This window comes from Dipodomys merriami, unplaced genomic scaffold (assembly GCF_024711535.1).
Source record: "Dipodomys merriami isolate MVZ:Mamm:240054 unplaced genomic scaffold, mDipMer1.0.p SCAF_8, whole genome shotgun sequence".
NCBI lineage: Eukaryota > Metazoa > Chordata > Mammalia > Rodentia > Heteromyidae > Dipodomys > Dipodomys merriami.
This window is the reverse complement of record NW_027206401.1, coordinates 41,461,227-41,478,315: the sequence shown is the minus strand read 5'-3', so window position 1 is coordinate 41,478,315 and position 17,089 is coordinate 41,461,227. Positions and strand designations below refer to the sequence as shown.

At 38.4% G+C, this 17,089-nt stretch overlaps 1 protein-coding gene across 5 annotated transcripts in view; it reads left to right on the top strand.

Moving 5' to 3' along the window:
* Positions 1 to 17,089, top strand: part of Klhl32 (kelch like family member 32) — a 195,429-nt gene that overhangs the window by 106,817 nt on the left and 71,523 nt on the right. For all 5 annotated transcript variants that reach the window (XM_070010226.1, XM_070010225.1, XM_070010229.1 and 2 more), the window contains one exon: positions 3,172 to 3,270. In XM_070010226.1, coding sequence (XP_069866327.1) covers positions 3,172 to 3,270 — 99 coding nt within the window. The remainder of the gene's footprint in view (positions 1 to 3,171; positions 3,271 to 17,089) is intronic.

The window sequence follows — 17,089 nt, the reverse complement described above, 5'->3', positions numbered from 1 at the left end:
ATATAATTTAGAGTTCTTTTTTTTCTTTCTCCTAGTATTAGATTAACTGATAGAGTTAACTCTGAATTAAGCATATGTGTAGAGATTAGTTAATTATCAAAACATTTACTCAAGTAAACACAATGATACTGAATGATACCTATATGTCTGGGTAGGTACTGAGTCCAGGGGATATAAAATATTCATGGTACTTACAAATGGATATGTTGAATTGAAACCCTGTTGTAAAAATACTTAAAGATACTAAAACCAAAAACCACATGCAATGTGAAAAAAACAGATCAGGGTCCTGCTCTGTCTGAGCTTTTGTTCTAGTAGAGTAACCAAAAATAAATACTTGTGCAATATGGCAAGAGGTACAGGTTCCAAATTATGAATAAAGCAACTTTAGGAGATGGAGAATAATGGGGAATGGGGAATGGGACACTGTTTTACATAGGAAGTGCAGGGAGAACCTCTAAGGCACGGAAATATCTGAGAAAAAGTCTGAAGGGTGTGAGCGAAGGAGCCATGCCTGTGGCCTGAGGAAGCGTTACCCCGGCTGAGGATGGATTGGCTTGCTAATATTTTTTAAGGGTACCGGGAGAGAAGGCAAAGGGGAAAGCAGTGCCACTCGTTAGAAAGCCAGGGTAAAGAGTCTGAGAACGTGGTATTCCTTGGTCTAGAGAGGCTGTGTGGAAGTAGTGGACAGTGCATAGATTCTGCAGCTATTTGAAAGAGAGAGCCACCAGAATGCCCGATGGCTTGGATGTGACGTGTGAGGCAAGCAAGAGGAGCCAAGCATGACTCCGTGCAGTCATTATCTTCAATGAACACTATGTAAAAAAATGAACTATGTAACTTGAGCATATAGACAGAGGGGAGGGGTAATTGGAAGAGAAAGATGGAAGGGATGACATTTACCAAGAAGCTGACAAGAATATGAATATGGAACCCCTCGGTACAACTACTTACTATATTATTATTATTATTTTATTAACTGATTTTAGCCTTGACCCGTAGCTACTGTCTGCTTGGAATAAGAGTGGGTTTGACGAGCTTTACAACGTCGGTGCGGGGGGGGGGGAATGGGGGGGGAAGGAGAAGGATTGGGATGGGGGGGAGGGGGGAGGCTGGGAAGGGACATGAAGGGTAAACAAAGGAGGAGGCTACAATGCTTGATAAGAAATGTACTCATTATCTTGCCCATGTAATTGTAACCCCTCTGTACAGTATGTTCACAAATAAAAAAATAAAAAATAAAAAAAAAGAAAAGTGGTAAAAAAAAAAAAAAAGAGTGGGTTTGACAGTTGGTGGTTTGAATCAAGGGATCAGTTTGAGCGTGTCCCACTTGAGCTTCGCTCTGGACAGCCAGGCAGCCTTGCTGAGGAGGCAGTTGAGTACGAGAAAGTCTGGAGCTCAAGGAGTGAGTTTGGGACAAGAGAAGAGATCTGAATGACTTCTGTGTACAGAATGACTTAAAGCCCTGTGTTGCTTGAGCCCATCCATGGAGTCAGCAGAGACAGAAGAGAGATTTGAGGCCTGAACTCTTGTCATCTAGGAAGCATAGAGATTAAGGAGAATGGCTAGAAAAGTACAAGAAAGCCAAGAAAGAATATTTTCTCAGCGGTAGGAGACAAGAAGACATCATTCTAAGAAAGAATACCATCCCTTTTGCCAACTGCTCCTGGAGAGACTTGAAGATTAGTTGTTTTCTTGGCAACTTGGATAAAGCGTTGTCAGTGAAGTACTAGGAAGAAAATGGAAAAGAATCTGTGCTAGAGAAAGCAGAGCTGGGCTAGGAATGTGACTCAGGGATAGATGGTTTGCCTACCACGTTTGAGGCTCTGGGTTGATTCCTAGTACCACATACATACATATACACATAGGGAAGGGGAAAGGGGGAGAGAGCAGTGTGTGTGTGTGTGTGTGTGTGTGTGTGTGTGTGTGTGTGTACAGACAACTTTCCTGAGGAATTTTGTAAAGGGAGAGAAATGTGGAGGAGCCTAAGTAAGCTGTTGAAACAAGAGAGGGGATTTTCCTCCTCAGGCTAAGAACTGTAATGGCATATTTATCCATCAATGGGAGCTATTGCCTCACGATGCTGGAATGAGATGGAACCGTTGGAGGCAGAAGGGGCTGGAATGCAGTGCCCAAGTAGAGTGTTGGGGAAAGCTAACTATGTTGAGTCAGATGTATGGAGGGCGGCAGGCAGGGTAGTGGGACCCTGTGGACAATCAGTGGGTGATCTCGTGTTCAAGCCTCCAACCCCTTTTGTCAGAGGAGGAGCAGGTGAATTAATGAGAATCAGCGTTGCTCATGCTTCCTGTGTGTCAGCAGCACCGTGGTACCTGGTTAAAATGCCAGCTACTTCACTTTGAAAGTTTCTTTGAATGTTTTGGAGGTATCCAAGGGTTTCCAATTTTCTCTAGTTTGAAGGTGATGCTGATTCTGATGCCTCTGAGACCAGCCTTTGGTAACATTTGGGCTGGGAAAATGGAGGTGGAGGGACTGGGATGGTGCTAAATGTCTTGCATTGTGCATACAAGTGAATTTTGTCAGCTTGTTTAGATGTCTTTCTTCAACCTTGTTCTATCTCATATGGCAGGGAGAAACATATGCCTCCTTTCCCTGAAATACATGGTAACGCTGCTGTTTATACGATCTGCTCTAGGGCCAGAGTCTGAATCACATTTTGAAAAACTAAAAGTAAAATCCCATTCTGTTGTGTTGTGTATAGGGTTATGACACTCTGGCCTGAGGTTGTACCTGAAGTGGCTGACTGTTTGCTTAGCAACTGTGAGGTTCTGAGTTCTAAATGCAGTGTTGCCAGGGTTTTTTTTTTTTAAGAAAAAAAAGGTTATGTCCCAAGCTAAATTTTTAAAGAGTTTTATTGTCCTTTAGAGGTGTTCATATCCTCATACAGAAAGTAAGTGGCTAGGCGCAGAGTTTGACCTGCAGAAAATAAGTCTTGGCCCAGGTACTAAGGGAGAATGGAGCTGTGAGAGGAAGAGCCACAGCTTACCAATTAGAATAGAAAGAACTGACTTCCACCCTCACGAGCAGTATTACTTCAGATGAATCCTTGCAGCTGCAATTTAAACAGAGCATGGTATGTTCGCACACTGAGCTGTACTATAGTCGCTTTTTTAAAAAATGTAGCTGATGCTTTTCTCTTTTATTGTAAAACAGATTTTATTGGAGCCAGGAGTGATCCAGGATGTGTTAGCAGCTGGCAGTCACCTACAGCTGTTGGAGCTTCTCAATTTATGTTCCCACTATCTCATTCAGGTACGTGAGCTCGCATGCTGCTAACACTCCTTTCCTAGTCCCTTCCACTCCCTGTAGTCCTAAGCTGTTCCCCATCAACTGGAGCTCCATGATAAATAAAATGGTGTGTGTGTGTGTGTGTGTGTGTGTGTGTGTGTGTGTGTGTGTGTGTGTGTGTGTGTGTGTGTGTGTGTGTGTGTGTGTGTGTGTATAGGAGCAGGGCGTGCATACATGCACATGCGAGGGTGTGTGTTATAGGGGTAGAATTTCTCCCAGACACAAGCTGAGAGGATTCTAAGAAGATGGCTACAATTCTTGCATCAAGAGCATTTTCCCCCATCCTCTCTGCCTACCCTCAGGCAATGGATTAACTCAACATTCTCACCATTCTTGTAGGGTCCTGGGGAGATGACACTGAAAAGAGGTCCTGGCCTGTGGAAAGGCCCACAAATGCAAGAAAAGTAGATTAGCCACTAAAGATTTCAGTGAAAGTAGATAATACATCACAGTTGTATATAATCCATTAGTGTGTGAACCTCCCAAGGCAACAAATGCTAAAGAAGGGATGGAGAGCTGAGCATAGTTGCCCTGTTTTGATGGCTGGACAGGAAAGGCCCAGGAGAAGAAGGAAAAGAAAAGTCCCACACGTTTACTAGGTGAATTACTCAGGTATTTTACATTCAATTCTCATAACTTTGTACAATGTTTTAGGTTTTTTTGTCATTTTTTTGTGCTCATTCTGGGACTTGAATTCAAGGCCTTGAGTTCTTACTCAGCTTTTTTTCCCCACTCATGTCTGACACTGTACCATTTGAAACATATCTCTAGTTCTGACTTTTTGCTGACTAATTGAAGATAAATTATCTCAAGGTTTTCGCTGCCCTGGTTGGATCTGAACTTGATTCTCAGATCATAGCCTCCTGAGTAACTAGGGTTATAGGCATGAGACACCAGTGCTTGGCCTTTACATAATTCTAAACCATGAAAAATCAGAGATACAGAACATACCCAACCTGCTTGAAGCAACGTGATTGATAGCAGTAAGCCTTTCTGATTCTAAAACCATTTTAGCTCTTGGATGAAAATTGTTTTCATCCAAACAGAAAGTATAGGATTTTTTAAAAAAAATTATCATAAAGATTCTGTACAGAGGGGTTACAGTTACATGAGTTGGGTAATGAGTCCATTTCCTATTGAATATTGTTACCCCCTCCTTTTTTTTCCCCCTGCCATCCCTGTCCTCCCCACCTCCCCAACTCCTCCCCCCACCTCTGGAAATTGTAAAGTTCGTTTTCAACATAGTGTTTTGTATGTCTCACTGTTATGGGCCAACCTGTATCCTTGTTTCAGCATTTTGTTATTTCTCTTCCCCTTCCCCAATTAGAAAAGTGTATATACAAGATGCAGGGCATTGGAAAACAGGGATTATATGGGGAAAGATCATACAAAAGAAATAATAAAAAAGCTGGGCGCTGGTGGCTCACGCCTGTAATCCTAGCTACTCAGGAGGCTGAGATCTGAGGATCGCGGTTCAAAGCCAGACCGGGCAGGAGAGACCTTGAGACTCCTATCTCCAATAAACCACCAGAAAACCGGAAGTGGCGCTGTAGCTCAAGTGGTAGAGCGCTTGCTTTGAGCTGAAGAGCTGAGGGACAGCGCCCAGGCCGAGTTCAAGCCCCACGGCCAACAAAAAAAAAAAAAAAAAAAGAAACAATAAAAAAATCACATAGTACATTAAAAATAACAGCAACAAAGAAAAAACTCCTTGGGTTGCCAAGGTATAGGATGTTTAAGGCAGCCTCATGGCTTTATGTTACAGGGAGTTAAGAACCATTTTCTATTTTAGGATCCTCCCATTTTCCCACTGGTCTCACGTTTACTCGCCTTTATTTCAGCATTATAACAGCAATGAAACTTAATTAAAAGAATAATAAATCCACACAACTTAATTGTATTACTTTGTGTATGTGACATAATACTAGTGAGCAGAAATATTGTTTGTTTTCCTGCCTAATTACTTTATTTTCCTTCGTAATCCTTTTGCCTCATTCTAAATAAGGCTTTTATTGTTGACTTATGCTAGCCCTTAAGTAGTTTACAAAGCTCTTTCTCTATTAAAATTTTATTTTTAAATTAACATACATTAATTACATTGGAGGGCTTTGTCATGGCCATACATGTATACAACATAATTTCAAAGTGTCCACAGTTTCTGTTATATTTTCATACCTCCCTCTCTCTCTCTTCCTCATTTTCAAACAGTATTTGGTGGGGTTTCATTCATATATATATATATATATATATATATATATATATATATATATATATAGTGTGTTGTATATTATATATTATATATAGTTTGTTTATATATATATATATATATATATATATATATATATATATAAAATGTTCTTTCAGTCCTGTTCACCCCTTAATATTCCTTCCTTTTCCTTTCCTCCATTCTCTTTGCATTCATGTTCCATTACCATTACTATCATATTTATTTTGGGTCTATCCTCCAGAAATGAACAAATGTGATGTTCGGCTTTCTGAGCTTGGCTCATTGTATTCAACATGATGAGATCTGGTTCCGTCTATTTTCCTGCAATGATGTCATTTCATTTTTCTTTATGGATGAGTAATATTCCATGGTGTGTATATTTGTACATATCATATTGCCTTTATGCATTTGTTGTCTACCTTGACTGATTCCACCATTTGGCCATTGTGAACAATGGAAGCAATAAGCATTGGTGGGCTGGTATCTCTCTTGTACATTGATTTAGGCTCCTTGTGATTATATACCCAGGCACAGTATGGTTGGTTCATACAGTGGATCTATTCTTAAGTTTTTCTGGAATCTCTATACTATACTGGTTTCTGAGTTGCAATAGTTTATAACCAATAGTTTACCTATCAGTGATGTATAAGGTTCCTTTTTCCCCTACATCCTCACCAGCATTTGTTGTTAGTTGTTTTCTTATGATGACCATTCCAACCAGGGTAAGATGGAATCTTAGTGTAATTTTGATTTTAATTTTTTTTAGTGGTCATGAGTATTACACATTCCTCAAGAACTTATTAGCCATTTGTATTTCTTCTTCTGAGCATTGTCTTTTCAATCCAATTGTCTACACTTAATTGGGTTATTTATCTTTTCCTTGTTTGACTTTTAGGAGCTCTTCATATATTCTTATATTAATTCTTTATTCATTGAATAACTGGCAAGGATTTCTCTCTTTAGTTTGTCTCTTGATTCTGAAAATTATTTTTCTTCCTGTGTGAAACCTTTCTACATTGGTGCAATCCTATGTATCAATTCTTGCTCTTATTTCCTAGACAATTGTAGTCTTATTCAGAAAATAATTACCTATGTCTGTATCTTCCAAAGTTTCTTCTATAATTTCCTATAGTAGTTTCAGATTTACAAGTCTTATGTTGAGATCTTTTTATCTATTTGCAGTTAGTTTTTGTACAGGGTGAGAAATAGAGGGTCCAGTTTCACCTGCTTCTCTTATAGCATCTAATTTCCTCTTTCCTGTACCCCTGGGAAATAGGAACCAGTACATGCCAGAGGAACAGTGTGAGAAAATCAGCAACGCTCACCTGAGGAGCCACTGAAATACAGTATATGAAACTTTTATCATTATCTCACTACATTTAATCGAACAGTAAATGTTTAACTATTTTATCTTAGATTCCTTCCTTTTACCCTCAATCTTTTGGGATGGTATAGGAAAGCTGTTTTTAATTCCTTTTTGCCAGCAGCAAATAGGAATCATCTAGAAAGGTTACAAGATTTCAAAAGTGTATGTTTGACTTGTGAAATTGAAATTACTTTTATTTGACATTTTCAACATCAAATACTGTAGCTTGAGTTTCGAGAATCATCATCTGGGTCATTTTCCCCCATGGTAGATAATAATCAATGATGTATGTTGACAAAAGTTTGGTTAGAATGTCAATTATCATGATGTATATTTAAATGGTGTTACACATTTGTATCTATAATTTTCTATAAATGGTAACTCCCGATGAAGTACATGTGTGTTTTTCCCCACTGGATCAGATGAAGTTGTTGAGATCTAAGTGACTTATAAACTTTGGAATTTAACTGTTGCCTTTTATTATTTCACAGAGATAAAGTACAGTTGGCATACAGGTGCATCTGTGGACAATCATTACTCAGGTTTCTTGAACAGTAATTGAAATTTACACTGCCTTTTCCACAAACATGTTTCCATTTCATTCTGTCATGTAACGTTTCCTTTTTTAATCTGTGCTTTATCTTGAAGAATATTAAATTTGTAAAAGGAAACTTTGGCTATATAAGAACCAGTCATTTGTGTGTAGAAACTTAAATACTTCATTCTTTTAAACATATATTACATATTAAATACATATTTTAAATGTATATTATATTCATATATGCTTAATATATAAGTATTTGCACACATATTTTATAATATATTCATTTAACTATATTTATATATTTATATATTATGTATTCTCTCAGCCAGGTGTCAGTGGCTCACATATGTAATCCTAGCTACTCAGTTCATAGCTCACTTGGTCAGAATAGTCAGTGAGACTCCATCTCCAATTAACCAGTAAAAAGCTGAGCTGGAGATGTAGCTCAAGTGGTAGAGTGCTAGCCATGAGCAAACTGAGCCAGTGAAAGGCACTGAGTTCAAGCTGCAGTACTAGCACAAGTTACACACACATACACACACACACACACACACACACACACACACACACACATTCTCTCAGGATAAAATCAACCAGATTAAGTCAGTCTTCTTTTATATTTTGACAGTCTTATTAATATACAGAGTTACTAACTGGGGCAATATTGTACAACTGTGTTTTAGTTTCACGTGCGACTATTGTATTGAGTATATATAAAAAGTATTGAGTATAAAAAATCCCTAGTAGTAACAAGGCACCTGAAAGTTATGCCTCACTAATGGATGCTTTGTGTTCTGCATCCTTCATTAATGCTTCATTCAACTAGAAGTTCTCCAAGCCATTCTCCTCCGTAAAGTATCTGGTATTATTTTGTTGTTCGTAAATTTCCATTATTCCTTCAGTTTCACTGCTGGAAGTGTGAACGATCATCTCTCCTCTAAGACCCCCTGTTTCCTAAGGGACTCATTACAAACAGATTCTAAGGAGAATCTGTTGGTTGAAGTTCCCAAGCTCTTCCAGCTGCAGTAATTGGCCTGAAGCATCTCTGAACACTCCTAAACACTGCTGCTGTGACACCCATTTTCACTTTCAGGAAAGGAAAGGAAGACCTTGCTGTTACTCGGTGAGCTGACTCCTCTCACTTTCTCTCTAGAAAGATGGCATGGACAGAGACTTTAAGCCCAAAGCCACAGGCATAGTGTTTCTCTGTGTTGATGAGGACAACTATTGGATTAACCGTGAGGGCTTCATACAGGTTCTCATATCATGTTTGTGGAAACAAGAGAACTACCAATGAATATGACACCAGTTCAAGGGAGGGTGGGGTGCAACAATAGTCCATCAAGTCCAGGCAAGGGATTGACCGAAAACAAAACAAAACAAAACTTTGCAAGCTCACATCCTGTCTTATCCACTGTGAGATAATTCTATAGGACTCTATTGTGATACTCTATGCTATGCTAGTGTCATAAGAGGCCTTCAACTGCTTTTGTAACATCATCCACAGTCTACACCCAGTCCCAAAGAAGATATGAATTGTTTTTTTTTTTCAAAAAATCTTCCTTGTCCACTGTGTTCTTATAAAATGTTTCTCTACAGGTTGCACCAGTTCACTGACGATAACCCCTCCCTAAAACAGAGCCTGCAAAATGAATGAAGGACTGCTTTTCAGTGTATGCTTATTTGTGTACGTCCCTTTCACTATTTTAAATATTTCAGAGAAAACCCAAGGACATCACATTCTACAATGATGGGCTCTTAGATGGAAGGATTACAACATATCTGCTGGTTTATTGGGGCCTTCCTAAGTCTTCGAATACAGTTTAGTTTTCCAAATTCTAATTTTCCCAACTAATTTCTTTTTTATTTTTTTATTTTTTGGTGGAGGGAGTTTGAAACAGAATCTAACTATGTAGCCCAGTCTGGCCTCAAACTTGTGATTCTCCCTTATCTTAAGCTCACAAGTACTGAAATACTCAGCCTTTCCAGCCAGCTTCTGTTTCATTATGCTTTGTTTGCTTTGCTTTGTGGTACTGGGGATTGAACCTAAGACTACACTGGTTAGGCAATTACTTTACCACTGGAGCCACACCTTCATTCCTTCTTCTTTTTAGTTTTTCAGAGAGTCTTGTGCTTTTGACTGGCCTCCTCCCTCTGTCTCTTGAGTAGATCGGATTACAGATAGGCACCACCATTCTCACACCTTCCAAGAACATTTCTGATTAACTCTTGAATCACTCCATCTAAATTTATCGCCCAGGCAATTTAAACCTTCTATATGAACACCTGCCTTCTTCTCTCCTGATGGGACCAGGGATCCATTTGTCTGGAAATTTTGGGTGTGATTGTAGATATCCAGGTTAGATAGAGCCTACCTGATAAATATTGAAGCTGATCCTTTCTTTTCCCCTCATCACTAAAGTTATTGGCTCACCACTCTTGCTTAAAGGCTCTAATTAGGTGATAATACTCTCCCAATAGATTCTCTTGTTTCTAGCTTCTATCTATGCCAAATCTCAGTCCCTTGAGCATCATTATCTTTTCCAGGGAAGGAAACCAACATTTGTCAAGCACCTATCACTGCTCACTGTTTTGCAAGGACTCACATTTCCACTCTGCTAAGTAACCACTGGAAGGCAGGTGCATGTTATTTGCTTGTTACAGATGAGGAATTTAAATTCAAACCAGGATGTTGAACTAGTGTGGAAATTTCTCCTCACTCCTAACTACTGTATTGACCGTTCAAGCACATTTTGTCACCTACAAAAATCCTTTACCTTGTCTCTATGGAGGTTTGTGTGTGTGCCACACATCAGGAGTATTAACTATTTAATTTTGTCATTTCCCCCCCAAAAGTGACATATCATGTTTTTCTGAAGATGGCTTTTTGTAGTTACATCCACCCCCAAAAAAAGAAAAAAGAAAACCCTATATATTTGTACCTCTTCTTCTAAATGGTATCTTCTGCTTCATTGTTGTTTCTTCTCTTCACTGTGTTTCACGGCCTTTATGATGTCCTGAAATTTAAATGCATTACAGAAAAGAAACTCCCATTGGCTTTTCCAATAAAACCACTGAATTCGTTACTGTGTAAAAAGTCTCTTGGAAAGGAATAGACTTTTAGTGCCTTTTCTTAGGCAGCAGGTGGCAGTGTGAATCCACCAGAATACAGTAGTTAATTTAAAGGGGAAAAAAATGAAAAGAAAAATTATTTATTTTGCTACATATTAGTCTTCTGACCTAATCAGTAAAAAAGTCATTATTCACACCACACTGGGCAATATGCATTGTAATTTTTAACAAATAATAGGAAACTGTTAATGTGTTCACAGGAAATACAGTTTTGTCTTGGGTTTCTGTGGTCATTTATCAGGGCACTTTTGTGAAATCACTCATTTGTTCTAATTTGAATGTAAATGACTCTAAGGTTTTACAAATAAGGTGACAGACTCACATAAATGTAATTGCAGGCTTCATCTCCCTCTTTTTATATATCACTCATTAGGTTATGAATTAAATACATCGTATTAAACCAGGGGCATGTCCAATGATGATATTGTAATGGCAAATTACTCTATGCTATTAGAGGTGTATTTTTTATTCATGGACATTAATTTGTCATTAAGCGGCATTAGTTTAGCACTTTTATGTGACAGACGTGACCTGCAAGAGGAGACTTGCTGCAGGGTGGGAGAGAAGAAGGATGCGAGGACTAGAGGTAGAGTATTTAGTCACTTTATGGAAAACAGAGAGGAACATTGAGTCCATTTGTGGAGCTTTCTGCTTTTACAAGCATGAAAGATCATTTCTCCAGATTGCAGGTGGTATTCTGTTTACAGGTTGCGTATGTGGACCCTCTATTAATATGAAGCCCAAGAATGCATTCTTCCTCATTCAGAAGTAACATCGTGGAGGTTTCTTAGTCAGCTCAGGGTAGAAGCATCTTCTGATGAATAGCTCCTCCTCTAGGACAGATCATGGCTTTCAACTGTAGTCTTCATTTAGTTCTACATTCCATGGAATTGATCTATTTTTTTTTCCTTTTCGGTGAAGACACAAAAGTTTAAAGAATGTTCTTTTTTCATTAGCATGGTAGGGAGAATTCTCAATTGTTTTTCGTAAAGAGCAGTTTTGCTGGCTTACTTTTTTTTTTTAACTAGAAAAAAACATTTCTCTACTTTCAGCTTGGAGAAGCGCCAATCTTTGACACGCCTTCGCTGCAGCTGTAATATCTGAGGCTCACTCCTGTGCCACCATGCACACCCTACAGCGAGGTTAGAAAACACCTCGCTGAGCATCTACCGCAGCCCTCTGCAGCAGGGGACTTCCCCTTACAACGGTTTTTATATCCAGTCACCCCTTCTTTCATAACGCACGAGCTCCGTATGTGCTGTGGGAATAAAAGCTTCCTTTATTCAATAACTTTCATCTGCTTCTTAAATGTTGAAATTTTATATTATAAGAAAAAAAACATAGAAGAGGCTTTCCATTCGTTTTACCTTGAATGCTTTTTTTAAGTTAGCAATATTTTCTACTTGAGTTCAATTTGACACTGAAGTGCGTATTTATTTTACAGTTTTATAGTAGATCATCATTTTAAGCTAAGAAATACTTCAGTGACTTATAGGAGATGATCTCTTCTAAACATTGTAGTATTATAATTTCAGTGATTAAATTAACAGCATTGCCAAAATACATAATATATAGTGGGTGTTCTGAATAGAATAATTTATCCTCAAGTTAGAGGAGTTATAACTCATGTTCATTTTTCTCTAATACTGAGCCATTTTTTCCTACATTAGAGAAGACAAATGATTATACCAACATATATGTTTAGTATTTTCATAATCAAACATCACTAACTGCATGCTCATTAGCATGGGCTTTTTTATATTCAGAGAAAATCAAAGCACAACATTTGGTAAATATAAAATGGTGTAATCCTTTAGATTTTTTTAAATCAGTAAAAATGATCAGAAAGGGTGGAAATATATCAGACCTGTGAAATCATTGCCAACTGCTAATTATTTTTTCTAATCAAGAGTATTTGCTATCTGGCATGGGTAATCTAGAATATAGTTGCCAAATATCATTCATATTTGGCTTGGAAATGTACCATAAATAAGATGTTTATCACCCACGTTAGGGTAGCAATTAATTTTTTCCTGTGCTATTATGTTGGCTTTTATTCCCCAGGCCTACACTAAGGGTGCTAGTAAGTGATAGACCAGAAGAATGTGATCTGGCTCAAGAAGTCATTTTTGCATTTTAATTTGTTATGTGGATAACCTAAAATTGGTTGTATCTTCTTGGTGAGGTTTAAAAGATAGGAAAGAACTCTTGAAGGATTTTTTTTTTCAATATCGGTCATCGCTCTTTCAAGCTAAGATCGTGAGGTTAGTGTTTATAAACATGCATCTTTCTTATCAAAAATAAAATGCTTCCAGTATTTTATGAATGTTACAATTCAGACTCAAGGAAGGCAAACAAATATCTGTCACAGTTATTATTAATCACCATTATTAATGCTTGTAAATTAGGGGAAGTTCAAAGAAAATCTGTACTTTTTTTTTTGCCATGTTCTTTGTCTCACCCACCTCTGACTACAAGTATTTCTACTCAAAGTCAAAGATCTGTCCTCTTCTCTGAGGGTAAGCCAACTTTCATCTCACCTTTCAGCACCTTTCACCTTTCAGCACCTGTTAGCTCCTTCCAGACTTTGATGAGGCCTCTGTGTCTCCACTGCCACACGCCTTTCAGTTTATAAATAGGAGCAATGAGGTAGGAAAGATTTTTGTTCTTTTCTCAATACCACAATCCTCTCCTTCCCTACAGCACTCCACCAAGGCAGAGTGCCTGCATGCCTTCCTTCCCTTCCATTTCTTTTTCAGCCCAGGGAACACAGCCTTCTGCCTTAATTTCTTCTCAAAGGCTTTAACAGCTGGGTGCCTGTGGCTAATGCCTGTAATTCTAGCTACTCAGGAGGCTGAGATCTGAGAATGATAGTTTGAAGTCAGTTGTGGCAGGAAAATCCAGGAGATCCTTATTTCCAATTAACCACCAAAATCTGAAAATGGAGTTGTGGCTCAATGGTACAACACTAGTCTTGACCACAAAGCTCAAGAATAGTGCACAGACTCTGAGTTCAATTCCCAGACCTAGAACAAAAAGGAGAGAAAGAGAAATAAAGTTTTCCCAACAAAGGTCATTAAAGCCTCCTTCCTGTTAAGTTGTTAAGTGGAATTCAATTTGTGTGTAGTGTGTGAGCGCGCGCACTCACACACTAGTTCTGTTCGTGAGCTTTTTTGCTCAACGCTAGTGTTCTACCACTCATGCCACAGTTCCATTTCTGACTTTTGGAAATTAAATCGAGACAAGAGGCTCATGGACTTTTCTGCTCAGACTGTCTTCGAATCATAATCCTCAGATCTCAACCTCGTGAGTAGCTAGTATTTCAGGCATGAGCCACTGGCACCTGGCTTAATATTTTAATATTGAATTTTTCAATCTTTTTTTTCTTTTGCACTATTGGGATTTGAACTATGAGGCTTCACACTTGCTAGGCAAGTTCTACAACCATTGGAGCCATACCCAACCTTTTTTTTTTTCCACTTCTCTTTAGTTATTTTTTAAGTAGAATCTCACATTTTTGCGTGGGTTGGCTTTGGACCTCAATTCTCATACCTAATAGCTAGAATTAGAGGCAGGAGCCACTACACCTAGCTTAATTTTTGAAATGCGATCTTCACTGTCTGCCTTGGATTTGGCCCCAAACTACAATCATTCTAATATTGACTGACTGGTATTGAACACGTGGTGCACCATGCCTAACAAATGTAGCTCCTTTCCATAATTTTAGTACTATAGCTCTATTCTTTCCTGAACCTCTCTTCTGAAATCTCTGTTAGTTCTTCTCCCACTTCCTTGTAGTTCATTTCACAAGCTAACCTTGTCTCAGCCCCTTGAGTGTCCTTCAGGGCTCAGGGACTCTGTGCAGGTGCTCATCTCTTCTGCTTGCTGCCAATCTGTTTTGTTTGTGGAAGATTATTTTCCCCAGTCCCTTCTTAAAATCTCCATCCCTGTGTGACCAGCCAGCTTTGTCTCATATGCTTTCAAGTTAATCTTCATCCAATCTCACATCACGGCTTCTCTCCCCTTTGCATTAAAGGATGAAGCCAGAAGTCATAGTGTGTAAAGGTTTAGATGCAGGCATTCCCTTGTGTGAAACTTTCTTCTCCATGGTATATGTTTACCTCTCATCCTTTTAGTCTTCCAGACCAGAAATCCTTACAGGACTTCGTGAATCTCACTCCATTTTATTGCTTTGGCCTTTTAAATACTTCTTGCCCATGCTGCCTATTCTTTCTTGTTCTTTCTTTCTTCTCCTTCTTCTTCTCCTTCTTTCTTATCAATATAAAGAGTTGGCTAATTTTCCCTAGACTTCCGAGCAGCCATACAGCTATGCTACTTGCCTATAGTGTTGTGCTGAGTAATATCGGATGATCTGTTTTTCTGACCCACTAATATATTTGTCCCTAAAATCAAAGATAAATCTCCTAGCTGGGCTAGTTTTCCAGCCCTGCCTCTTCTCTTCCTTGTCTCCCTGATGTACTCTATTCTTATGATACCCAAGGACAAGTATATATGATATATTACCAGAAAGTATCTTATCATTTATTATCAGAGTTTCTGATTATCTCCTAGTCAATGTTTTCCCCTGGATACTGCCCAAGCACTTGACCTTCCTGCCCAGGCAGAGAGACCTGGAGTCAGCCTAGAATCTTCTATCTTCAGTGGCCCACATAAACCATCACCAAGAACTTTTATCTCTGCCTATTTAACTTTATAAATCTCTCCCAATTTTACTCCTTCCTTTCCACTGTCTTAATTCAAATTCTTATTAAGTTATTTCCTGGCCTAAACAAACCTCCTTCAAACTGATGAACTTGCCTTCACTCCTGACCTACTCTAGTTCCTCCTCCAAAATACTGTTTGATTGAGTTTGAAAACTATTTTTTAATCCATGAAAAAAACTACATGATTGACTTTCTTTTATAAAAATTAACCTTATCATGTCATATTCTTGTATAAAATCATTCATTATTCAGTGGCTCACTAGAGTCTTCAGGATAAAGTTCATTCCTTTTAACTTGACACACAATGTCTGTCTTTATTGTAAGACTTCCCATCTCTTGATCTTAACTTTTTTGGTGACAATTTACCACTCATGTGCTTTGCCACTGCCATTGTGAACTGTGCTTCTCCCTTTAGCTAAATCACTGTCTGCAAATTCTTTCTCTTTGGATTATTTTCTCCATGCTTTGTCACCTTCTGAATTCCCAGTTAACCTCTGAGTACTTGGCTCATATGTTCTCCACTCTTCCATAGTCGACCGACCAGTCCTCCCTGCTGATGCTAGATTTCCCTCTTCTTCCTTACCTGTGGGCCGCCTTCTGGGAGATGGACCATATCATACTGTATTGAATTCATTTTCTGTCTCCCCTTGTGTTCCAAAGTTGTGTGACCTGGGGCAAGTTACTTAATCACTTTGCTCTTGTGTGAAATATAGATAGAGTATCCTTCATGCAATCTACCCTTTGGGGTTGTTGGACATCAACGGGTAAGTAATACATGCAAAGTGTCCTGTCTAACACAGACTCTACAGCAGTAGTTGTTCCAGAAACCAGAGCCAATATAATGGAGTGCTTTACTTGTGCTGATGTGCTGTGTCAGCTCCGATAAACTTTAAAACTGCATTTGCAGCACCTGATGGCTGGGACCAGAATTATTAGTGGTTGATATGACTATGGTCTATGCCTCCTCCTTCCTTCTAGATTTCCAGCTTACTACAGACTTTCCCAAAGAACAATATAAAATTATTCATGAGCCTTGGATATTATGCATACAATTGATTATGAAAATGTACCAGTAACCTAATTGTAGGATTCTTCTATTATACAGCACAAATATATTTAAATAGGCCTTCCAAAACTACAAGAATTAGAGCATGCTGGGAATTCTTTTCCTCGTATTTGTTGTATTGCTGCTAATATTTTGTTTTTATTTAATCAAATTGTATCACATGCATATTTATATTGGAACATGAATATAAAGTTACTTAAAGTTGTCCCAACATATTTACATGTTTGTATATGAAATGCCCCTCTCCATATATATTTGTACATATAAAAATATGAGAATGCATTATTTTATTCTATCACAAATAATCTGGCCTGCTTTGTCAATGAATTGCTCATTTTTTTTCTTCCAGTAACAATTCAACTTCACATCATCAACTCCAAAAGAGTATCGAGAAAATTCACAATCCTTTTACATACCTGATAAACATAATAATTTATTTCCCTACAGGATTTTATTTGTAAGGCTATTAACAGATTTAGGTTTTATTTATGTGTTGCTTTGATTCAGCCTGCTCCAAAGGGCCAGCCCCTTGCCACACATCCACACCAGCACCCTTTATGTGGCTTTTCCGACTCCTGGAGTTCAATCCTTTCTTGCAGCACCAGACTGGGTAGTCACATAATACCTTGATTTATAACTCGGTTGTAATCCAAATAGGAAACAGGTGGAATCACAACTGGGGATGGTGCCTTGGATATTAATGGCTTGGCTCAGCAGTGGAATTTCT